Below are 26256 nucleotides of genomic sequence, written 5' to 3' on the forward strand. Positions count from 1 at the left end.
AGGAGAGCGACGAAGCAAAACGTTCCTTCTCAGGAACTCCCTAAGCTCCTCCCCCACCAAAGATGCCAAACCGTGGATTGTAACCGTATGCATCAAAGAACGGTGACCTGCCAGTGGATTCTTGTCGATGATTATTAATGGCAAATTCTGCCAGTGGTAAGTAGGAAGCTCAATCCTGATTTTCGGAGATGAAACACCTGAGGTAGCGCTCCAAATTCTGTTTGATGCGCTCAGTCTGTCCATACGACTGAGGGTGGAAGGCAGAGGAAAAAGACAGCTGCACCCCTAGTTGAGAACAGAATGCTTTCCAGAACTTGGAAACAAATTGTGTCCCCCGATCTGACACCACATCAGAGGGAACCCAGTGAAGCTTCACAGTCTCATTTATAAATACCTTGGTAAGTGTCTTGGCATTTGGAAGTGCAGGTAATGCGATGAAGTGAACCATTTTACTGAAGCTATCTACAACCACCAAAACCACCGTTTTGCCTGCAGAAACTGGTAGGTCAGTAATAAAATCCATGGACAAATGTGTCCATGGCATACTAGGGACAGGTAGCGAAAGAAGAGTACCAGGCGGACGGGTATGCGATACTTTAGAACGCGCGCAAATACTACAAGCAGATACGTGTTCAATCACATCCCGAAGCAATCCCGACCACCTAAAACGACGAGAGAGGAGGTCCGCGATTGCCTTACCACCTGGATGACCAGCAAGCACAGAGTTATGATGTTCCTTAATTACTTTGCGGCACAGGTTAGATGGTACAAATAACCTTCCTGAAGGGCAGGAGTCAGGGGCATCGTCCTGAGTCTCCAACACCCTCACCCTCCAGTTCAGGATACAATACTGAAATGACTACCCCCTTCTGTAATATTGGGGCAGGGTTCTTATGGTCACCCTTCCGGGACAAAGCATCAGCCTTGACATTTTTGACCCCTGGACAAAAAGTGACAACAAAATTGAACCTAGTAAAAAACAGGGACCATCTGGCTTGCCTAGGGTTGAGATGTTTAGCTGATTGGAGATATGACAGGTTCTTATGGTCAGTAATAGGATGGACAGCCCCCTCCAACCAATGTCGCTATTCTTTGAACCCCAATTTGATTGCCAAAAGTTCCCTATTACCCACGCCATAATTTTTCTCAGCTGAAGACAATTTTTTAGAAAAAAAAGCGCATGGGCGCCATTTACCAGGGGACGGCCATGATACAACAACGCATCAACTTCCATAATAAAGGGTTGGGAAACATCGGGTTGACTGAGTATAGGTGCCGTGGCAAAACAATTCTTTAAGGAAGAAAAAGCCTGGAGGGAGGCATCCGACCATTTGGAAAAATCAGACCCCTTCCTAGTCATGTCAGTAAGGGGTTTCACGATTCAAGTAATTTTGGATGAATTTCCGGTAAAAATTAGTAAAGCCCAGAAAACGTAGAGCCTTCAGGTTCTCGGGACGGTTCTAATCAAGGACTGCACGGATCTTCTCCGGATCCATCCGAAAACCCGAAGGTGACAACACGTACCCCAAAAACTGCACCTCCTGAACGGTGAAAACACATTTTTCTAGTTTGGCATATAGTTTGTTATCCCGTAATATCGGGAGCACCTGTTTAACATGCCCCTGATGTGGTTCAATATCGGGTGAGTAAACCAAAATATCGTCCAGATAGACCACAAACCTCCCCACCAAATGATGGAAAATATCATTTATGAAATGCTGGAACACCGCAGGTGCTTTCGTCAAACCGAAAGGCATAACCAGACTCTCGAAATGCCCTTCAGGGGTATTGAACGCTGTTTTACATTCATCCCCTTCTCTGATTCTAACCAGATTGTAGGCTCCCTTTAAATCCAACTTGGAGAATACCTTACCTCCCACAACCTGGCTGAACAAATGTGGAATCAGAGGAAGAGGATATGGATCTCAGATGGTAATTTGATTTAATTCCCGGAACGGAAATCTAAACAGGGACGTAGGCCGCCACGAGTGAAGATAAGGACCTGATGTGTTCCTTCTCCAGACTTTCCGCAATGTAATCCTTCATGGCTTGTCTCTCAGGGCCAGAAAGATTATACAGTCTGGACTTTGGTAGTTTAGCTCCGGGGTCAGGTTAATAGGACAGTCATATGCATGATGAAAAGGCAAATTCTGACACCCCCTCTCAGAAAAAACGTCCTCAAAACCAGACAGAAAAGCAGGTAATATTTCCTTGGCGACTGTAGCAAGGAAAATATGTAAACTGTTCTCATGGCAGTAATCTCCCCATTCAATGATCTCCCCAGCTTGCCAATCCACTAACGGGTTATGTTTCACCAACCAGCGAAGACCCAAAGCAATTGGGGTGGGAAGACCGTCCAGGACATAGCAAGGGATTATCTCACAATGAACCGACCCCAACCTCAGTTTTACATTTTGTACAATCTGAGTTAGTGCTTTCTATACAAGTGGCACTGAATCGATGGCAAAGATGAGAATAGGCCACCAACCATGCGGACTCCAGCTCCACTGTCAACAAACACAGAAATGTTCTCGGTTTTGCTCTCTAGCACCACCTCTGCTGTCAGGACTAACCGGGAACTGCAGGTTGGCGATAAATGCACCCCTTGCTTATCCAACTCCAGACTACCAAGGGTTAATCGAGTCTCCTTTTGCTTAGGAATCAAAGGACAGGCCTTAATAAAATGTCCCTTTTTCCCACAAAAAAAACATGTCTTTTTTTGTTGCGAATCTCCAGGGAAATGTATGATGCAGAGGCACCCCCTAACTGCATTGGTTCCTCCATCTCCCCCAGTACTGGTTCACCGCCAGACCGTACTTCCGGCAGAGGTCTCACCCACCTATCCCGAAGGCGTCTATCAAGACGTATAGCCAACAACATGGCAGCCTCCAAGGACTCAGGGGTTTCATATACTGCCAAAGCATCTTTCAACCTTTCAGTAAGGCCCTCTCAAAATTGGCTTCTATGAGCTGAGTCATTCTATTTAGAATCCATTGCCCATCTATAGAATTCAGAACTGTACGTCTCCACTGACCAATTCCCCTGCTGAAGGCAACATAGCCTAGACTCAGCCAAGGTGACTCAGTCAGAGTCATCATAGATGAGGGCCAGGGCCCCAAAAAAATCCTCCACAGACTGAAGACAAACCGAATCCTGCGGTAAACAAAAAGCCCAGGATTGCGGATCTCCCTGCAGCAGTGAGATCACAATTCCCACTCGTTGCTACTCACTTCCGGAGGAGTAAGGACGAAGTTTAAAGTACAGTTTGCAGGCTTCCTTGAACACAAAAAACTTGTCCCTACCTCCTGAAAACCTGTCCAGGAGGGCAACCTTAGGTTCAGGCTGGACAGGCCTACCTGCAGAGACCTCTACATTAGCGACCTGTAGCCGCTGATGCTGTTGTTGAACCTCACAGTGGAGGTCATTCACCTCCAGAGACAGACTGCACAGCGCTCTGCAACTGAAACCATACCAAAAGGAAGAAAAGAAAAATGCCCGAAAAAAACCCCACACAAATAAACTCAAGTGTCAGGTTTTTTTTTTCTAAATGTGCACGGTCGTTGATCATGTCACGCCAGATGTGGACAAGACTAAGTGCAACACGAAGGTTAAGAGGATAAGGAAACCCAGACACTAGGGAAAGGGGGGTGGAGACCTCCTAGACAGATCTGATATCACCCTGTCTCTCCTATCATCGCTATATTAGTTCATCACCAATTGCCGCACAGGAAACCTAAGCCCTGTATGTCCCTAGCGCTTTGCCTTGGATTGGGAAAAGGTGGGTGAGAACTAGTAAGTCCCCACTAACAACTAAGAAAGTAACTTGGCTTGAGCCAACTTCAGAGAGATTACACCAAACGTCCTCCTAGCACCAGAGAGGAAGTAAGCAGACTGCAATTGCTCCAAGCCTTCACAAGCGAACATGTGAATATCACCGGCACCTCCCTGTAGCAAACAAAGTATTTAAACATCCAGGCCTGGGTGTCAATTAGCAGGAGGAAGGTAACCACTAGGTCCTATAGACAGATTTAAGAAGGCATCTGTAATGCCAAACAAAGAGATCTTCTGCAACCAACTTCAGGGCGACTGTCACATCTGACACACCCGTGACAGTATCATAAATGAAGCCACTGTCAGCAACCTACCATGGTTCCATGGAACCATTAGCATCGCTTGAGATCTGATCCCAGATTCCCTAAAAACACAGCAACGAGAAATATCACTTATTTAAAGAAGCATTCCCATTATGTTTTTATTCATTAAATGTGTGTATATATGCATGTAAAGTAGTGTGAGTGTATTAATATGCTCACCTACCACTGTTTTCTCCGTTGTCCAGTGCCATTCTTCTCTGCTTCTGAGTGACATCACTGCAATTGCAATTAGCCAGCTCACTGTTTGCTCTGTTTGTGAGCTAGAAACCTCTTTTACAATGTAAGCCTAAGGAACCTAGAACCCTTCTGGCCCCTTCCTAGGGAGCCTTCTGATGCTAAATAGGCTTACAATCTAAAAGTCACCTCAGGATCATGCAGAGCGCAGCATGACCCAGAGACTCTGCAGAGGGGTGATGTCAGTCAGAACAGAATAAGAACGGTGCTAGATCCCAGAGAGAGCGGCAGTAGGTGAGTATATTAATACACACACTGCACTACATGCATATACATGCATACAGTGTTGGCACCCTTTGGAATAAATAACTGCAATCAATCGCTTCTTATGACCATCAACAGGCTTCGTACACCACTCACCTGTAATTTAGGACTACTTTTCTTTTTAAGCTGCTCCACGTCTTTCATATTTGAAGGGTGCCTTCTCCCAACAGCAGTTTTAAGATCTCTCCACAGTTGTTCAATGGGATTTAGATCCGGACTCATTGCTTCCACTTCAGAACTCTCCAGCACTTTGTTTCCATCCATTTCTGGGTGCTTCTTGAAGTATGTTTTGGTCATTGTCCTGCTGCATGACCTAGGGCGAAACCCATCTTTCTGACACTGGGCACTACATTGCAAATTTTCAGATTTCATGATGCCTTGCACACAGTCAAGGCACCCAGTGCCAGAGGCAGCAAATCAACTCCAAAACATTGTTGAAACTCCACCATATTTGACTGTAGGTACTGTGTTCTATTTTGTAGGCCTCATTACGTTTTCAGTAAATAATAGGATGATCTGGTTTACCAAAAAACTCTACATTGATTTCATCTGTCCACAAGATGCTTTCCCAGAAGGATTTTTGTTTACGTACATTTTGGCAAACTGTAGTTTAGCTTTTTTATGTCTGTGTCAGCAGTGAGGTCCTCCTGAGTCTCCTGCCATAGCGTTTAATTTCATTCAAATATCAACGGATACTTCGAGCTGACACTGATGCAACCTGAGCCTGCAGGACAGATTACATTTTTTTGGAACTTGATTGGGGCTGCTTATCCTATCCTGCGTTGAAACCCTTCATCAATTTTTGTTTGCCATCCATGTCCAGTGAGATTAGCTGTTGTATCAATTTTGGATCTCCAGTCCTCAGACAGTTCTTTTCTCTTCTTTCTGTTCTCCATGTTTAGTGAGGCACACACAGACACACAAATCAAAGATTGAGTTAACTTCTCTGCTCTTTATCTGGTTTCAGTTGTGATTTTCATATTGCCCACACCTGTTACTTGCCACAGGTAAGTTTGAACGAGCATCACATGCTTGAAACAAAGTTGTTTACCCACATTTTTTGAAAGGTGCCAACAATTTTGTCCATCACATTTTTGTGATTTTGTGTGAAATTATGTCCAATTTGCCGTTTTTTTGTGTTGTTCCAATATACACAAAGGGAATAAACATGTGTATAACAAAACATGTGTAATTGCAATAATTTTCTAGTGAAATACTTCATTTTCTGGAACAATTTCAAGGGTGCCAACACTTTCGGCAATGACTGTATATACACACATTTAATGAGTCATAAACTTAATAGGACTTCTTCTTTATCAGGGAAGGCAGACTGATTTCAATCTTTAATCTACTTAGTAAATTATATCTAAACTAGTACTAAAGGACTAAACCCTTTGAACAATATACAGTACAGACCAAAAGTTTGGACACACCTTCTCATTTAAAGATTTTTCTGTATTTTCATGACTATGAAAATTGTACATTCACACTGAAGGCATCAAAACTATGAATTAACACATGTGGAATTATATACTTAACAAAAAAGTGTGAAACAACTGAAAATATGTCTTATATTCTAGGTTCTTCAAAGTAGACACCTTTTGCTTTGATGACTACTTTGCACACTCTTGGCATTCTCTTGATGAGCTTCAAGAGGTAGTCACCGGAAATGGTCTTCCAACAATCTTGAAGGAGTTCCCAGAGATGCTTAGCACTTGTTGGCCCTTTTGCCTTCACTCTGCGGTCCAGCTCACCCCAAACCATCTCGATTGGGTTCAGGTCTGGTGACTGTGGAGGCCAGGTCATCTGGCGTAGCACCCCATCACTCTCCTTCTTGGTCAAATAGCCCTTACACAGCCTGGAGGTGTGGTTGGGGTCATTGTCCTGTTGAAAAAGAAATGATGGTCCAACTTAACGCAAACCGGATGGAATAGCATGCCGCTGCAAGATGCTGTGGTAGCCATGCTGGTTCAGTATGCCTTCAATTTTGAATAAATCCCCAACAGTGTCACCAGCAAAGCACCCCCACACCATCACACCTCCTCCTCCATGCTTCACGGTGGGAACCAGGCATGTAGAGTCCATCCATTCACCTTTTCTGCGTCGCACAAAGACACGGTGGTTGGAACCAAAGATCTCAAATTTGGACTCTTCAGACCAAAGCACAGATTTCCATTTCTTGTGTTCTTTTGCCCAAACAAGTCTCTTCTGCTTGTTGCCTGTCCTTAGCAGTGGTTTCCTAGCAGCTATTTTACCATGAAGGCCTGCTGCACAAATTTTCCTCTTAACAGTTGTTGTAGAGATGTGTCTGCTGCTAGAACTCTGTGTGGCATTTACCTGGTCTGTAATCTGAGCTGCTGTTAACCTGCCATTTCTGAGGCTGGTGACCCGGATAAACTTATCCTCAGAAGCAGAGGTGACTCTTGGTCTTCTTTTCCTGGGGCGGTCCTCATGTGAGCCAGTTTCTTTGTAGCGCTTGATGGTTTTTGCAACTGCACTTGGGGACACTTTCAAAGTTTTCCCAATTTTTCGGACTGACTGACCTTCATTTCTTAAAGTAATGATGGCCACTCATTTTTCTTTACTTAGCTGCTTTTTTCTTGCCGTAATACAAATTCTAACAGTCTATTCAGTAGGACTATCAGCTGTGTATCCACCTGACTTCTGCACAACACAACTGATGGTCCCAACCCCATTTATAAAGCAAGAAATCCCACTTATTAAACCTGACTGGGCACGCCTGTGAAGTGAAAACCATTTCCGGTGACTACCGCTCATCAAGAGAATGCCAAGAGTGTGCAAAGCAGTCATCAAAGCAAAAGGTGGCTACTTTGAAGAACCTAGAATATAAGACATATTTTCAGTTGTTTCACACTTTTTTGTTAAGTATATAATTCCACATGTGTTAATTCATAGTTTTGATGCCTTCAGTGTGAATGTACAATTTTCATAGTCAGGAAAATGCAGAAAAATCTTTAAATGAGAAGGTGTGTCCAAACCTTTGGTCTGTAGTGTATGTAAAAGTATATTTAGGAGGATGAATTCTTGTACATCTAAGCACTCTGTTTTGATGCTCTTTTACTTTGCTAGAAAAAAATGTGAGGCGATCTATACAAGGAATGGGGCAAATGATGTCCACAATGGTGCTGACTCGAAAACCATCTGTATTCAGTTCATCTTCACTCATGAATTCTGTAGTGGGTCAGGAGGCTCCTAAGAGGAAGACTGTTGAAACTGAGAACATAACTGTGATGGAAACTAAACTCAAGATCCTGGAGATACTTCAGGTTTGTATTCTATTGGTTACAGGTTTTACCAGTAGATTTCATTGCATGCTGTTTTAAGTTTTAATTAACCTTTTTATTCTGATGACTTATAGGGCAAAATTAGTGATACAAAACAAGCTTCAAATGTTTGTAAAGATGTCCATACACCTACACTAACTGTCATAACACATTCCACATACACATGCACACTTTTGTCCCATTTAATTAAGACTGACATTTCGTATGCCAGTCTTAATGATGGTCGTGCAGGAATAAAATGCACCTAATTCATTAAGAGGCACACAACGCTTCACAGTTCAGCACATCTTACCACTGGCATGCGCTTTGCCAGAAATGTTGCTCCATTAAGTGACACTAGAGCAACATTTCTGGACTTTTTAAATGCGCTCGATACAATGCCACACCAAAGGTTGGTACATAAAATGAGAGCAATCGGTCTAGGGGAAAATATTTGTAACTGGGTTAACAACTGGCTCAGTGATAGGAAAGACAGGGTAGTTATTAATGGAACATACTCTGATTGGGCCACAGTTAACAGTGGGGTACCATAGTGGTCCGTACTGGGGACTCTTCTTTTTAATATAACTACCTTGTAGAGAGCAAGCAGAGTAGAATTATTCTCACAATACTAAACTCTTCAAGGTAATCAACACAAGGGAAAATAATGTAATTTTTCAGTAGGATTTATGTAAGCCGGAGGCTTCGGCTGAGAAATTGCAATTGAAGTTTAATATAGATAAGTGTAAGGGCATGCACTCAGAGGAAATAAAATGTACAAATGTGTACTAAATGATTAAACACTTGGTGAAACTGTCACTGAAAAAGACTTGGGCAATTGGGTGGACTCAAGGAGGAGGGTTCCAGCTTCACGGACATAAAAATCTTTATTGGCACATGTTTAGGGATGAGCTGTCCCGTGGAAGTTCTGGTTCTGGAACTTTACCCAAACTTTAGACCAAATCTCTATTTGGTACCAGAACTGTACCCAAACTTGAACCTGAACCCCATTGAAAATGGAGACCCGAACTTTGGATCTGGAAAAAAATTCCCCCTTAACTCCGAACATTGCAATGGACTTCTGGGAGGAGTCTGTGTTTGGCATTTAACGCCAGACGCTAACTGTCCAATACGAACCCCGAGCTTTCAAGTTTGTGTTCGCTCATCTCTATACAGTGGCATGTAAAGGTTTCGGCATCTCTGGTCAAAATTACTGTTATTGTGAACAGTTAAGCAAGCTGAAGATGAAATGATCTCTAAAAGGTCTAAAGTGAAAAGATGACACATTTCCTTTGTATTTTAGGCAATATGTATATATATATTTTTTATTTTTTACATTTCTTAAAAATTACAAATAACAAATAAGAAAATGGGCCAATGCAAAAGTTTGGGCACCGTATACATGTTAAAATTCCAAATAACATCTATATCAGCTTAGAGAGAAAAAATGACGCACCAGAAACACATCTGTATTTCTTATAGCTCTAAGCCGATATGAATGTTATTTTGTATTTTACCATGTACCAATAAAGAAGTTTTTTTTTTTGTATCGTAAAGATGGATTATTCCTCCTTGCTTACAGTGTTGGGTGTTTTGGCAGAAATACAGGTGCATCTCACTAAATTAGAATATCATCAAAAAGTTAATTTATTTCAGTTCTTCAATACAAAAAAATGAAACTCATATATTATATAAAGTCATTACAAACAGAGTGATCTATATCAAGTGTTTATTTCTGTTAATGTTGATGATTATGGCTTACAGCCAATGAAAACATAAAAGTCATTATCTCAGTAAATTAGAATACTTTATAACAACAGCTTGAAAAATGATTTTAAAATCCGAAATGTTGGCCTGCTTAAAAGTATGTTCAGTAAATGCATTCAATACTTGGTTGGGGCTTCTTTTGCATCAATTTTGTGCGCCAATATATAGGAAGGGACATAGCTGAATTAGAGTGGGTGGAGAGAAGAGCAACAAAGGTTATTAGGGAATAGATGACCTGCAATTCCATGATAGATTATCAAGCAATGGGATACTCATTTTAGAAAAGCAGAAGCTTATGGGTGATCTTATTACAATGTACAAATATGAGGGGACAGTAGAGAGATGCCATTTTTGAAAATTATAATATTACAAGTTATGGGCACTAGATTCTGTAATGGGACGTTGGTCCAGGGAACTAGTCTGATTGCCAAGTGTGGAGTCAGGAAGGAATTTTTCCCCTATTATCGGGCATTTAGCATCTGTCTCATGAGGTTTTTGCCTTCGTCTGGATCAACATGTTAGGGTATAGGTTGCACTCAATGGATTTATATCTTCATACAACCTTACAAACTATGAAATTATGAAACTACTTTGCAACTTTTAATGCATTTGTCAGGCTAGCATTGCCATGCCCCAGCTTCACCAATCTTTACAGAGCAGGCCGACTTTTTGTGCAACTTTGTGCTGAGCAAAAATTTTGCAACATTTGAAGGTTTTTATGCCAGTTTTCTTGCGTAAACACCTTGATGAGTTAGAGCATTGGTGTCTGGAACGGGAAAAACTGCTGGTGTTTTAATTCATCTAAGAGCTAAATCATCAGGCATGGAAATTAAGTATGTCAATCCTTCTATTGTCCAACATCATTTGTTGAAGTCAGGAAGTCATACAGTTATATCTAATTGGTGTTTCGAAAATGGGAGGGGGAAGGGGTGGTAAAACTTGATGTTGTAGAGGTCGGGAGGTCCCCATACACATATGTTCAGCCGGTGCTAGCAGAGTAAGAAGATCCAGTTCCATGGGGTAAAACCTTTTTTTATCAGTGAAAAAATATAAATCCAGTAGTGAGAGTAAAACCGTAACATGTCATAGCTAAAAACTAGGTACAAAGTCCATAGTTCGATGGTCCAATGACCGTCCGTGCGATCAACGCGTTTCTGGTGTTATTCATCCATGACTAAGGGTGGATCGATGATCGGCCGGTCGGTCATCTGACCACCGAACTATGGACTTTGTGGTTTTTAGCTTTGACATGTTATGTTTTTATTCTTTCACTAATAAAGAAAAGGCTTTACGCTGCGGAGTTGGATCTTCTTCCTCTGATGTTTCCATTGCGTCCAAGCTAAGACGCCGTCCGTGGTACTGTATGTCATGGACATTGATAGTGGTGAGCTGGTCCTTTTCTTTATGATTATCAGCCTGAGCTGCCAAAATTGGGTTCTTGAACATCTTTGCTTTTTTATGTTTATGCTTTTAAAGACCTTAATCCTGGTTCTGCATTCTTACTTACACTTTCGTACTTTGTGGTTTAATGATATGTTTGGTTCTTTGCAGTTCATCCTGAATGTACGACTGGATTACAGGATATCTTTTCTACTCTCTGTCTTCAAGAAGGAGTTTGTTGAAGTTTTCCCAATGCAAGATAATGCAGCAGATGGGACAGCTCCCGCCTTTGATAATACAAGTAAATCACATACAAATAAAAGGCTACAATTGCCAAAATAGTTTAAAATAAATACTGTAGATGCTGCTTTTTTTTTTTTTTTTTTTTTTTTTTTGTAGTAGTAGTAGTAACTCCAAAAATAGCAGGATGCCACACAGATGCTCACCCTTTTAATAAATATGTGCTGAATTGGTAGTGTTAACCGCCATTACACGTTAGATTAAAATTGTCCTAACCTGCGCAATCGGCCGACAGCTATCATGTTTATGACAGGACTGTGCACTCCTTTGTGTTTAACTTGTACCCCAGGAAAAGTCCTGAAATGTACGTTAATGGATGATGTGATAGTTGCCGAACAGTGGCATCCATCACCATATGGCTATAATGAAATCATGAGTTTTCCAATAAGTTTTTAAACAAATGCCATTATAGCCTATAGGTAACAGATTACATGATTAGACATCCATTACACACATGCTGTAATGGCATCCGTTTAGCATATACATCATGAAAGCTATTTTAAAGCTTATTGATGTATATCCCTAATGGATTCCAGAGGCAAATGTTAACAAAAGTGTAATATGAATGGGGCCTAAGTTGGACAAAGGCACATGCATTATGCAAACAGTTCCATGTAGTTGGGACAGCTATCAGCCATTCACCACACACATAACATCCTTATTATCATATTTTTTGTAGACTATTCTTACAATGTCATGTCATTGATGCTTCGTTTTTTTATACTTTTATGGGACAGAAGGATCAAGCAAGTGATACCTTAACTGATCAGACCTTTTTTTGTCAGGCAGAACAGTGGTTTCAGGGGTTTATGACAGAAACATGTCCCCAAGCCACTATTAAGCTAAACAATAAAGCAGTCTCAGTTGTCATTGCATGCATGGTTATAGAGGGGTGGGTCTGCTTAGATGTTGGTTTCTTTACGGCAAACTTAAAGTCATGTAATAGTCATTCAATGCTATAAGCCAACACTTGAAAGATAATCATATGTAATATAATTTTAAAAACCGGAGCTTATTTGGTAGCATAGGTTCTAGTATTATGGTTTATGATAATTGTAAATATGTTTATGTTCTTACTTTTACAGATGCTACTCTAAATCTAGAGCGCATTGGAGAACAAGCAGAAGCTATGTTTTGTGTAGGGTAAGAGAGTCACTGCATTTAAAAAAGTCTGCAATCCAGAAGTATTATCTGCTGCATCGGTGCCTTAACAGAATTCTGGTTATATTACTGCAGGAAGAATTCAATGTTGGAGGTGGATGATGAAGGTGGCCGAATGTTTCTGCGAGTACTCATACAATTGACCATGAATGACTATCCAGCTTTAATCTCTGGATCTCTGCAACTTCTATTCAAGCATTTTAGCCAACGGCAAGAAGTGCTGCACACCTTCAAACAGGTATCAATAACTGAGCAGAGATTATCAGAGGATAAAAGAGATAGAAAGTTCAACACTGTTGTACAACCCTAATTCCAAAAAAGTTGTGACCCTGTGTAAAATGGAAAGAAAACAATCCAATGATTTGGAAATTTCTTACAGCCATATTTTATTCACCACATTAGAACATAGTTCACAAATCAGATCTTGAAAGTTAGACATTTTTCTATTTCATTTGAAAAAAATAACTCATTTACAAATTGATGGCAGCAACACATCTCAAAAAAGTTGTTAGAAGGCCATGTCCACCATTGTGTAACATCATCCTCTCTTTTTACAACAGTCTGTAAACATCTGGGGAGTGAGGAGACAATTGCTGGAGTTTTGGAAATGTTATCCCATTCTTGTCTGTAGGATACAGTTGCTCAATTGTTTTGGGTCAAGTCTTCCTCTGTGAAGCCATGCTGTTGTGATGGATGCAGTATGTGGTTTAGCATTGTCTTTGCTGAAATATGTAAGGTCTTCCCTGAAATAGACATTGTCCAGATGGGGACACATGTTGTTCGAAAATCTCTCAGCATTGATATTGCCTTTCCAGAGACATAAAGACAGCAGCTTTTTTGGATTGTCTTGATATGTTACTTTTCTATGCATGATAGAGCTTTAACTTGCATTTGTGGCTTGCATGCCGAACTGTGCTCACAGAGAATGATCTCTGGAAGTATCCCTGAGTCCAGGCATTGATTTGCATTACCGAATCATTCCTGTTTTAATGCAGTGCTGCCTGAAGGCCTGTAGATCATGAGCATCTAATATTGACCGTCAGCCTTGTTCCTTGTGCACATAGGCTTCTACTGAGTCTCTGAATCTTTCGATGATATTATGCACTGTAGATGGTGGGGTATTCAGATACTTTGCAATTTTACATTGAAGAACATTTTTTCTGGAAATTGTCCACAATTTTTAGACGTATTTGTTCACAGATTTGTGAACCTCTGACCATCTTTGCTTCTGAGAGACTATGCCTATCTAACATGCCACATTTCTACACTTAATTGAAAATTGACCCTTCGGCTGTTTTTCATTGGTAGTACTTACTTTTCAAGTCTTTTGCTAACCCTTTCACAACTTTTTTAGATGTGTTGCTGCCATCAATTTCTATTTTTTCAAATTAAATGGAAAATTTCCAAATCACTGCACTTATGTTTCTTACATTTTACACAGCATCCGAACTTTTTTGGAATTGAGGTTGTACTTTATTGACTGTTAGAGTATTTTTAATTGTTAGAGAAAATTGTGCTATAATGCCTACTGTCTGATAAGTTGCCAAATGATTGTCTGCCTTTTGTGGAATATCACCTCACCTCATTACAGCGTCTAGTCCTCTCACTTTCAAGTGATACCGATCAGCCTTAGCAATGCCCCATTCTGGGTAGCCCACACACTACCCAGCTAAGCTAATTTCTTTAAGATCAGCAACTTAGTTTCATCTCTATGTATTCTATTTAGGTCTTGCTGACCAGTCAATGGCTGGTCAGCAGAATCAATAACCATAACCAGTGGCATGATTGATTTCGGGGCCAATAGCAGGATTGCTATGATAACTGTGCATTATCATAACAATGTCAGTAATTGCTTTGTATTACAGCTCCTTGCATGATTATTCCTGTTTAATATTCTGATTCCTGACCGGACTTGTGTAACCACTACTTTACTATTTAATTCCTTGAATGCTTATTTGAACTAGGCCCTGGAGTGAATGAACTGTCTCTTGCCCAGCATCTTTGCCAGATTAATTGGACTTGACCTTGTTTTTACTTCCGACCACACCCCTAGTTGCTGATTCGGTCATTGAATCAGTCGCTCTAATATTGACCCAGTTTATTGACCATCCCGTTGCCAACTTGCTGTATCATCCAGCAGCTACTCCATGAACACAACCCAAAGGTCTCTGCAGCGAAGGTCACATTCCTGTATAGGGATATAAGGTTGTACACCAAAACGTTCCCTGGAACCTGCTAAGTGGAGTGGCTTGTGTGGAGCCTGTTCACGGAAACCCTCTGAAGAGTTGACAGTTTTCACATACAGGCCATAACAAATATAAATTCTTGTGCATTTTATAATCTGATAACGCCCTTATGATATCTAAGTGAACAGAGATTCCTTCATGTGGTCAACTTACAATAGGGCAATCAAATATTGCTTATAAATTGTTCACTGTTTGTCTACCTTATGTTACTTTTACTAATTAATATCACACATCTCGCCACATTATATTTTATACTACTTTGCATTTAATAGTGTTATTCTGATTTTTAGGTTCAACTACTTATCTCTGCCCAGGATGTAGATAATTACAAGGTTATAAAATGTGAGCTGGACAGGCTGAGAACAATGGTAGAAAAGTCTGAACTCTGGGTGGACAAAAAAGAAAAATCAGGAAGTGGAAGCTCCTCAGAAGGGAGCAAAAAGGAGAAGAAAGAGGTATTAAATTTTATTAAGACAGCACTGGAAACTTTCCCTTCAAAAAATGCCTTCATGGCTTGGTCTGTAAGTTTTAAAATGAATAAAGGCTGTCTAGAGAAATCTGAAAATACATTGCAATGTGTAAACGGGCAGGAAGGAGCTGACAAAGCAAATTTACATAATTTCAATTTACCGTATTTAATGGATTATAGGTCGCACTTTTTCCCCCCAAAATTTGGTAGGAAAAAGGGTGTGCGTCTTATAATGCGAACTTATGGTATTTTACCTGGGTGGCCTCGTCGGATCGGGGTCCCAGATACAGTAGGTTGGTGCCAGTGGCAGGGCGATGCTGCGGGCCCCATCCTCAGAAGAAGTGTCGCTGATTCAAGGCGGCGGTGGTGGCGGCGGTAGCGGGTCGATGCTGTGGCCCCATCCTCAGAAGTCGGCAGTGAGCGGAGGCGAGGTTCCCTATCCCGTACATAGCCCTGCCCTGTGCTTCGGCAAAATGACCGCCGGAGCATGTGGAGATTGAGATCTCGGAAGACGCCACTGCCACCACCACCGCCTTGAATCAGCGACACTTCTTCTGAGGACCGAGGCGCAGCATCGCCTCGCTCCCGCCGCCACCACCACCACCTTGAATCAGCGACACTTCTTCTGAGGACGGGGCCCGCAGCATCGCCCGACTCCTACCGCAGCCGCCTCCGCCGCCAATCTCCGGTGTGTGTGACACCCGCTCCACCAACGTTGCCCGCCAGGTAAAAAGGATTATAAGGCACACCATTTTGTTTAAAAAAAAATGTTTTCCTACTTTGCACCCCAAAATTTGGGGTGCGTCTTTTAATCCGCAAAATACAGTAAATGCTGACAAACCGAAGAATTGGCGAAATGTATCAATAATGATGCAGGCACTGTTTAAAATGTCATTAAATTGAGCAATGTCTGTGACATATTCTTTATAATGTTCCATAGAAAATAATAGAGTTGTATTGATACAGGCTGTTATAAAGCAAACGCAAGCTACATGCCAGTTTTGGAAGGGAATGCGTTATCTTGGAAACAGAGTCCAATTTGCAGACTGTATGACATAGAGCAGGATGAGCTGAACAAATTGATAGTTTTATGAGATAAAATTGACTTTACGTTCAGAGTCCAGTAGGCGGTCCTAACTGATTATTCTCTGCTATCTCTGTGTGTATACCTATTGGACATGTCATCATGGTGTAAGCAGAGGTTTGAATGAATAAATTACTAGCTCTACTACTCAATCCCACAAAAGGAATTATTAACCTCTGCAGCTGCTCATGCATGCTGCCTATAGAGTGCACTGGCAGGTTCCCTTTAAGAACCAATTGATACAGAATTCAAAAGGTTTTGTAGGAAGTGTTAGAAATTGTAAAGATGTTTGCAAAACTCATATGTGACAGTTTTCCCTTTCACGCCATGATAAATCTCAGTTGATTAAAAAAAGCCACAGTGGCTTTTTAAATCATGGTGGTGAATTATTTATACTGCAATCTCTTCACAACTAGAAACTGGTTTAATTATATGACGTCATATTATATGAAATAGCAAGAAATAACTCCCTAAATTTAAGCATCTCTATACAAAGGATAACAAAATCCGCCTAATCTTTAAATATACACAACCGAAAAGTAGTATACATCTGTTGTCTGATATCTAAAATTATACATGAAAACCATCATATTTTTTCTTCCCTTAACAGCATACAGAGAATCAGGAGGCATCTGGAAAACCTGCTGTGGAGAAGAGCAGTGAAAACTATCAACTTGTGAAAGAGGTAAAGGGATCATTTAACTTACAAACATAAAACTATATGGCATTGCTGTTTTCTATCAGTTAATGCCATATAGCTTTATCAGTTAATGCCATCCATATAGGTGAATTTCATGGGAACCTTTTTCCAATGTGATTACCCTGAATATTACGATGTAATATATATCTTTGCCTTTGTTTAGATTTTAGAAAGACTGAATAAAATGTGCGGTGTTGGTGAACAAGTTCGCAAAAAGCAACAGAGACTGCTCAAAAATATGGATGCTCATAAGGTTATGCTTGATCTTCTTCAAATCCCATATGAAAAGGTATACTAATATATTTCACTGTGCATAATAAAAATAACTAGTATGTTTATATAAGTGCATAAAAGTATATATTTAAAAGGGGTTGCTGGCACCACCACCGATCACAAGAATCGAGTCTCAGTCCCAGATTTCAGTAGAGCGACAATAGAAAAGTTCCTGGGACTGCTGAATATATTGGAGCTCGATACAAATTGAGCAGCAATACGCATGCTCGCACATTGCTGTATTTAAAGGGGGTGGGGTTTAAGGATCTTTTTTTGTGACACCCTCTTTGATGCTGCTCACAGAATTTACTTGAAATAGAAAGCTTATGCAGTATTTGATATAGGGCTTATGCACATTTAGTTTTTCTGTTATACTACACCTAGCCTTCGTTCACTTTTACATACATAGAAATTAACACACATAAGTTAACAGAGCCTTACCTTCACATTAATGCCTTTTGTTCTTAAATTGCACTTTTCCTATTTTGCTGCTATGATCCCCAGGAGAAAGTAGCGGCTGTGTTCAGTTCACTTGCAATGCTACCATAGGGGTAAGGGCTCTTTCACATGTCAGTATCTCTGGTACAAGTGGTGACAGTTTTCACACGTACCAAAGACACTGACAGACACAGACCCATTCAAATGAATGGGTCTGTGCACATCTCAGTGTGTTTCCACGGACCGAGTGTCCCTGTGCTCCACACGGAGACAAGTCCGTTTTTTTCCGAATACACTGTCTGCAAAAGTGCCCCACGCTGAACACACACGGATGACATCCGTGTGTCATCAGTGTGACACGGACCGGCGCCTGGGAATTGGCGCTACTGGTAGCATTGTTCCCAAGCGCTGGGTGCTGAACACTGCCTTCGTCATGGTTCCCTGCCGGAGCTGTGATCAACACCAGCAGGGACCATGATGAGGGTAGTGGTAGTCTGCTCCTGCAGTGTCCCCATCTGTAAAAATAAGAATAAAATAATGAGCAGCTCCGGAGCTGCGCTCAGTGAGTGACTGGACACCGCTGCTGAGTTGCAGCTCCGGAGCCGCTCATTCTCCCCGGCTCCTCTGCAGCAGCGGTCGCATGGATTACATCGGGGGACACCTAGGAGAGGTGAGTACATGGATTTTATTATTTTATTCATATTTTTACAGACGGGGACATTGCGGGAGCAGACTACCACTGCTCCCGCACTGCTTCCCTGATCGCAGCGCCGGCAGGGAACCATAATGAAGTGTTCAGCACCCGGCTCTTGGGAACAGCGCTACCTGTAGTGCAGAATCCTAGGCTCTGTCCGTGTGATCCTGATGTGGACACACGGGACATGGATATCTCCGGTACTGTTTTTTCCGGTACCAGAAATATCCAGACGTGTGAAACCGACCTAAATGAAGCATTACACAGTGCTTGTTGGAGTGAATGGCTTGTCAGTGATACCAGTGCTGCTGCTCTAGATGCTAACATATTGGTACTTAAACTAGATGTATAAGACCTGATGTTCTTCACTGAAATGATCAGGCTACGGAATGGTAATCAAGTAGTTACTCTAATTCAAAGCAATCAATATTACATGAGGCCATTTTCTCTGATTGAAAGTTGTTCGCTCCTCTGGGGTCTCAGTTTGTCCTTCTTATCTGTGGTACTAATGCTTTTTATACTCTGTCCAGTATGAGATTATGCAATATGATGTGCACCTATCGCCGGTCATCATTACACAGGACAACATTTTTCCTTCCACCAGGAGGAAATGCTAACATTCTTTGCTACTTAAAGGGGTTGTCCACCACTTTCACATTGATGCCCACCAATGTATGATCGGCCGGGGTCCCGCACCCGGCACCCCCGCCGATAAGCTGCTATCGGTGCCGGCGGCGGCCTCCTGACAGAAGTCCTTACCTGCAGTGCTTGGCCGTCAAATTGTAGTGGCCGGCGCGGGCTACTGTACATCCGCCTCCCATTCAGTTGAATGGGAGGCGGATGTGCTGTAACAAGTGCCGGCCACTACAACTTGATGGCCAAGCACCGCAGGTAAGGACTTCTGGCCGCCGCCGGCACCGATAGCAGCTGATTGGTGGGAGTGCCACGTGCGGGACCACATTGATGCACTATCCCTCGGATAGGGCATCAATGTGAAAGTACTGGACAACTTCTTTAAGGATGCAGTCTGTTTTGGCCTTCAGAATTTTTTTTGTGTTCTAAAAGCCATTAACTTTTTTTTCCTTCAACATTAATATACAATGGTTTGTGTTTTTTTTGTAGAATACATTTTTTAATGGCACCATTTGGCGTAAATATAAGGCATTGTATTAACTATATTAAACTATTTTGGGAGTGTGTAAATCAAAGGCATGGTCTACTACTGGACCTCCCCTTCTTAACATGCTAAAATCCCCCAGATAAAATGAATGGACCACACTCACCTCCCAGAGCCGGTCTTCTGATGTTGGAGCTGTCTCCCAGCAGTCACATGCCATTGTTATGTTTTATGGCCGGCTTTCAGTATTCCGTCACATCGGTCCATCACTCTGATGGAATAGTGTTGGCTTTTGAATCTTTGTCTGCGCAGGGAATCTAAAACTCTGTATCAGAGATACAAAGCTAATGAAATCATGATCGAGTGAAGGAATTGTTATATTTGCCTTTTTAGCCTCCAAATATACCCTTTCAGTAACCATAACTTCTTAGTCCAATGACATGGCCATTTTCTCTCATCTTTTCTTCCCTTCACATATAATTGTGTAATAGCAAGAGGTGACTATAATAATTAGTTGCAAGAAACTTTCAGTCAATATTAAGAAAAAATAAATTATCCTGGCAGCTTTATTTCCTGGCTCAGCGCTATATTGCAGAAATTATTCTGCCCTTAAGAATTATGCCTTGGTCATATAGTTTTCTGATACATACCAACTTTGAAGTCAGAGCACTAGTATGGCACTCTTCCCTAAAAATGAAGAAAGACCTTTCTGTATTGACAACACACTGTTTAATTGTCTATAGAAACAAATTTGTTGCCGTATGAAAAAATGGCTTTCTTTAATAAATCCCTTTTGGCTGTTTCTATGGATTACCATCATATTATAAATGAGCCATTGGCCCTACAAATGAGCATTGATTTCCTGGAATGACTTATCTCCATCTAACACAGGAGCGATACTCCCTACGGGAAAGTGATCATAGCCCTGTTATATAGCAATTTGTGGCAAATGTCAGTGATGGTCATTTTTCATTAGTCAGGCAAGAAAATACTTAAATATTTTAAGGTTAGACAATGTAATACACCTATCTGGTGCAATGCATGTTAGGCAGTTTAATGCTCTCCGAATGTAGCGGATATTGACTGTCTAGTACTTTAAACATATTCGGAGCTTTTAATTGTCTTTTATGTTTCTGTCTGAAGTGGGAAGCTTGGTAGTATAATGTGATGCTGAAATAAAAGTACATTTGTAAGTCTCTACAGCCTATTAAGTAACACATGCATGCACATCCAATTTTACCTCTATACACGATACTATGTAACGCTATAAGATGAAATAAATGTACATTGAGGATTGAAAATAATGTGACTGTCATGTTGTATTGTATTTGCTTTCAGCCCATGGCTGGAACATTCCAGAAGCACCTGTATAATGTAAAATTATAGCCGTAGCTAAGAGTTAGATCTGCTTTCTTTGCTTCCTCGGGCGCTGCTTTTCTAAATGAGCCACAAATTATAAATGGGACATTTTTCTTCCAAATTATCCTCAATTCACACAAAATTGCCGTTGAAAAAAATGTTTCACAGGGCCCAGGCGATAAATTGATTTCTTATCTGGGAAAAGATTTATAGCTATAGCTTGAAGAAGAAAGGAATAAAGTAAGAAAAGAACCCTCTTGAATACAGCATGTGTACACTAATGCAAATGTGCTCGGCAGGATTGTTGGCTTGGATCTTTATTCTCTGTTAGGAAGAAGGTTATGGTATGCTTCAAAATAATACTTATTATGAAGAATGTATAGAGCTTCCTCTATCATAAAGATAGAGGAATGGAGAGAGCCAGCTTTAGAAACAACTGCCGCTGCCACTCTTTTATGTTCCTGTATTGAAAAGCTTACATGCTTGATACAAACACAATTGACAATGCAATCTTTTAGCTGATGCAAAATGAGTAGGCATATCTCTGGAGGGTTAATACTACCTTCAATTACCTAGTTATTCTTATGTTTGTATCACAAAAATGAGAGTACCTCATATTTCACATGTAAAGCGCCATAGAATAAATGGCGCTATAATAATAAATAATATCATATTTGCAAAATTAATTAAGATACATATGTGTGTATAAGTGTGTGTGTGTATATATACTGTATATATACAGTATTCAGACATCTTTAAATTTTTCACTTTTTGTTTCATTGCAGCCATTTGGCAAATTCTAAAAAGTTCATTTTTTTCTCATTAAAGTCCACTCTGCACCCCATCTTGACTGAAAAAAAACTGAAATGTAGAAATTTTTGCAAATTTATTAAAAAGGAAAAACTGAAATGTCACATGGTCGTAAGTATTCAGACCCTTTGCTCAGTATTGAGTAGAAGCACCCTTTTGAGCTAGTACAGCCAAGAGTCTTCTTGGGAATGATGCAACAAATTTTTCACACCTGGATTTGGGGATCCTCTGCCATTCTTCCTTGCAGATCCTCTCCAGTTCTGTCAGGTTGGATGGTGAACGTTGGTGGACAGCCATTTTCAGGTCTCTCCAGAGATGCTCAATTGGGTTTAGGTCAGGGCTCTGGCTGGGCCAGTCAAGAATGGTCACAGAGATGTTCTGAAGCCACTCCTTTGTTATTTTAGCTGTGTGCTTAGGGTCATTGTCTTGGAAGGTGAACCTTCGGCCAAGTCTTAGGTCCAGAGCACTCTGGAAGATGTTTTCATCCAGGATATCACTGTACTTGGCCGCATTCATGTTCCCTTCAATTGCAACCAGTCGTCCTGTCCCTGCAGCTGAAAAACACCCCCATAGCATGTTGCTGCCACCACCATGTTTCACTGTTGGGATTGTATTGGGCGGGTGATGAGCAGTGCCTGGTTTTCTCCACATATACCACTTAGAATTATCATAAAAAAGTTCTATCTTCGTCTCACCAGACCAGAGAATCTGATTTCTTATAGTCTGAGAGTCCTTCATGTGTTTTTGAGCAAACTCTATGGGGGCTTTCATATGTCTTGCACTGAGGACAGGATTCCGTCGGGCCACTCTGCCATAAAGGCCCGACTGGTGGAGGGCTGCAGTGATATTTGACTTTGTGGAACTTTCTCCCATCTCCCTACTGCATCTCTGGAGCTCAGTCACAGTTATCTTGGGGTTCTTTTTTACCTCTCTCACCAAGGCTCTTCTCCCAAGATTGCTCAGTTTGGCTGGACGGCCAAGTCTAGGAAGACTCCTAGTGGTCCCAAACTTCTTCCATTTACAGATTATGGAGGCCACTCTGCTCTTAGGAACCTTGTGTAATGCAGAAATTCTTTTGTAACCTTGGCAAAATCTGTGCCTTGCCACAATTCTGTCTCTGAGCTCCTTGGGCAGTTCCTTTGAGCTCATGATTCTCATTTGGTCTGACATGAACTGTGAGCTGTGAGGTCTTACATAGACAAATGTGTGCCTTTCCAAATCAAGTCCTATCAGTTTAATTAAACTCAGCTGGACTCCAATGAAGGAGTAGAACCATCTCAAGGAGGATCACAAGGAAATGGACAGCATGTGACTCAAATATGAGTGTCTGAGCAAAGGGTCTGCATACTTATGACCATGTGATATTTCAGTTTTTCTTTTTTAATAAATTTGCAAAAATGTCTACATTTCTGTTTATTTTCAGTCAAGATGGAGGGCAGAGTGTACTTTAATGAGAAAAAAAAGAACTTTTTAGAATTTACCATATGGCTGCAATGAAACATAGTGAAAAATTTAAAGAGGTCTGAACACTTTCCATACCTGCTTTGTGTGTGTGTGTATATATATGTATGTGTATATATATATATACACAGTACAGACCAAAAGTTTGGACACACCTTCTCATTTAAAGATTTTTCTGTATTTTCATGACTATGAAAATTGTACATTCACACTGAAGGCATCAAAACTATGAATTAACACATGTGGAATTATATACTTAACAAAAAAGTGTGAAACAACTGAAAATATATCTTATATTCTAGGTTCTTCAAAGTAGCCACCTTTTGCTTTGATGACTGCTTTGCACATTCTTGGCATTCTCTTGATGAGCTTCAAGAGGTAGTCACCGGAAATGGTTTTCACTTCACAGGTGTGCCCTGTCAGGTTTAATAAGTGGGATTTTTTGCCTTATAAATGGGGTTGGGACCATTAGTTGTGTTGTGCAGAAGTCTGGTGGATACACAGCTGATAGTCCTACTGAATAGACTGTTAGAATTTATATTATGGCAAGAAAAAAGCAGCTAAGTAAAGAACAACGAGTGGCCATCATTACTTTAAGAAATGAAGGTCAGTCAGTCCGAAAAATTGGGCAAACTTTGAAAGTGTCTCCAAGTGCAGTTGCAAAAACCATCAAGCGCTACTACCACCTAAGGAAATGTAGACCAAGAGTCACCTCTGCTTCTGAGGATAAGTTTATCCGAGTCACCAGCCTCAGAAATCGCAGGTTAACAGCAGCTCAGATTAGAGACCAGGTCAATGCCACACAGAGTTCTAGCAGCAGACACATCTCTACAACAACTGTTAAGAGGAGACTTTGTGCAGCAGGCCTTCATGGTAAAATAGCTGCTAGGAAACCACTGCTAAAGACAGGCAACAAGCAGAAGAGACTTGTTTGGGCTAAAGAACACAAGGAATGGACATTAGACCAGTGGAAATCTGTGTTTTGGTCTGATGAGTCCAAATTTGAGATCTTTGGTTCCAACCACCGTGTCTTTGTGCGACGTAGAAAAGGTGAACGGATGGACTCTACTTGCCTGGTTCCCAGCATGGAGGAGAAGGTGTGATGGTGTGGGGGTGCTTTGCTGGTGACACTGTTGGGCATTTATTCAAAATTGAAGGCATACTGAACCAGCATGGCTACCACAGCATCTTGCAGCGGCATGCTATTCCATCCGGTTTGCGTTTAGTTGGACCATCATTTATTTATCAACAGGACAATGACCCCAAGCACACCTCCAGGTTGTGTAAGGGCTATTTGACCAAGAGGGAGAGTGATGGGGTGCTACTCCAGATTACCTGGCCTCCACAGTCACCAGACCTGAACCCAATCGAGATAGTTTGGGGTGAGCTGGACCGCATAGTGAAGGCAAAAGGGCCAACAAGTGCTCAGCATCTCTGGGAACTCCTTCAAGATTGTTGGAAGACCATTTCCGGTGACTACCTCTTGAAGCTCATCAAGAGAATGCCAAGAGTGTGCAAAGCAGACATCAATGCAAAAGGTGGCGACTTTGAAGAACCTAGAATTTAAGACATTTTTTCAGTTGTTTCACACTTTTTTGTTAAGTATATAATTCCACAGGTGTTAATTCATAGTTTTGATGCCTTCAGTGTGAATGTACAATTTTCATAGTCATGAAAATACAGAAAAGTCTTTAAATGAGAAGGTGTGTCCAAACTTTTGGTCCGTACTGTGTATATATATATATATATATATATATATATATATATATATATATATATTATATATTTAAATGGGCTGGTAGAATAGAATATATATCACCTGCTGGTTAAATGGGGGGAGTGCAAGGTCAGACAAGAGGCAATTACCACCTCCTATAGTAATATGTAATAAGAAAACTGACCAGCACATCCTAATTTACATCTAATTTGTATACTATATACAATAGTGTGCAAAAGTTTAGGCCGGTGTGGAAACATAATGCTGCCAAGTGAGAATTCTTTCCAAAATAGAAGTGTTAATAGTTTATTTTTATCAATTAACAAAATGCAATGCAATACCATGAGGGAGACATCTGATTGGCTCCAAATTCATTCTGCAGCAGGACAACGATCCCAAATATATAGCCAACATCTTTAAGAGCTATCTTCACTTTTATTTTTGGAAGAATTCTTATTTTTACTAAACCTTTGCACAGTACTGTATATACTGTATATATGTACAGTAACGGCCAAAAGTTTCAAAACTGACACAAATTTTGGTTTTCACAAAGTTTGCTGCTTAAGTGTTTTTAGATCTTTCCGTCGGATGTTTCTGTGGTTACTGAAGTAGAGCTATAAACATTTCATGCTTTTTAAAACTTTTTTTGACAAATACAGTAAAGTATCCTGAGACCACTCATGTGCGGGGCTGCTTTTCATCGAAGGGAGGGGACTCACAATTTTAATAAATAATATTGTGATGAATAAAGTACGGTATCTTATTATCTCCCAAGAGTAACTTCGATTCAGGAGCAATTTCCAGCATGGTGGAGCACTATGTCACAAGGCAAAAGTGATAAATATGTGGCTCGATGAGCAAAACATTGAAAACTGTAATTGACAAAAAACAAAAATACAGAAGCAGAAATCTTTCCTTTGTAGTTTTCACCTCGTGTTTATAGCTTAAATGAATACATATACAAACTGTAAGATCCATATCACTAATGAGTTTGTGTTGTTTGTACAGGGAGACATGAAAATGAAGGAGATTTTGAAGTACACACATCAGTTTCTGCAGAAATTTTGTGCTGGGAACCCGGAAAACCAGGCTCTTTTACACAAGCACTTGTCTCTGTTCCTAACGCCCGGAGTAAGTTACAGGATTTAAGGAATATATACAAGCTATGTGAACCGAAGATAACTTATTGGGAGAATGAAGACCATGGTGCAATGCAAAAGCACTGTGCTTCTTTGAATTAAAATTACTGTACTCACAATCCTACTAATTTCATATGATTATTCCCACAGTCAGTGTTTGTGTAATATACTGTATATTGGTACCTACACACATTAGCATTAGTGA

General features: G+C 40.8%; 1 protein-coding gene across 1 annotated transcript in view; it reads left to right on the forward strand.

The window, feature by feature from the left end:
* The window catches only part of ITPR3 (inositol 1,4,5-trisphosphate receptor type 3), a 373063-nt gene that overhangs the window by 185401 nt on the left and 161406 nt on the right, over positions 1-26256 (forward strand). The window contains exons 22-29 of the mRNA XM_073666508.1: positions 7743-7939; positions 11255-11384; positions 12469-12526; positions 12620-12782; positions 15081-15245; positions 16954-17028; positions 17207-17332; positions 25921-26043. Of these exons, the coding sequence (XP_073522609.1) occupies positions 7743-7939; positions 11255-11384; positions 12469-12526; positions 12620-12782; positions 15081-15245; positions 16954-17028; positions 17207-17332; positions 25921-26043 (1037 nt within the window). The remainder of the gene's footprint in view (positions 1-7742; positions 7940-11254; positions 11385-12468; positions 12527-12619; positions 12783-15080; positions 15246-16953; positions 17029-17206; positions 17333-25920; positions 26044-26256) is intronic.

This window comes from Phyllobates terribilis, unplaced genomic scaffold, assembly GCF_046119375.1.
Source record: "Phyllobates terribilis strain yellow unplaced genomic scaffold, ASM4611937v1 Scaffold_2__4_contigs__length_985480577, whole genome shotgun sequence".
Classification (NCBI taxonomy): Eukaryota; Metazoa; Chordata; class Amphibia; order Anura; family Dendrobatidae; genus Phyllobates; species Phyllobates terribilis.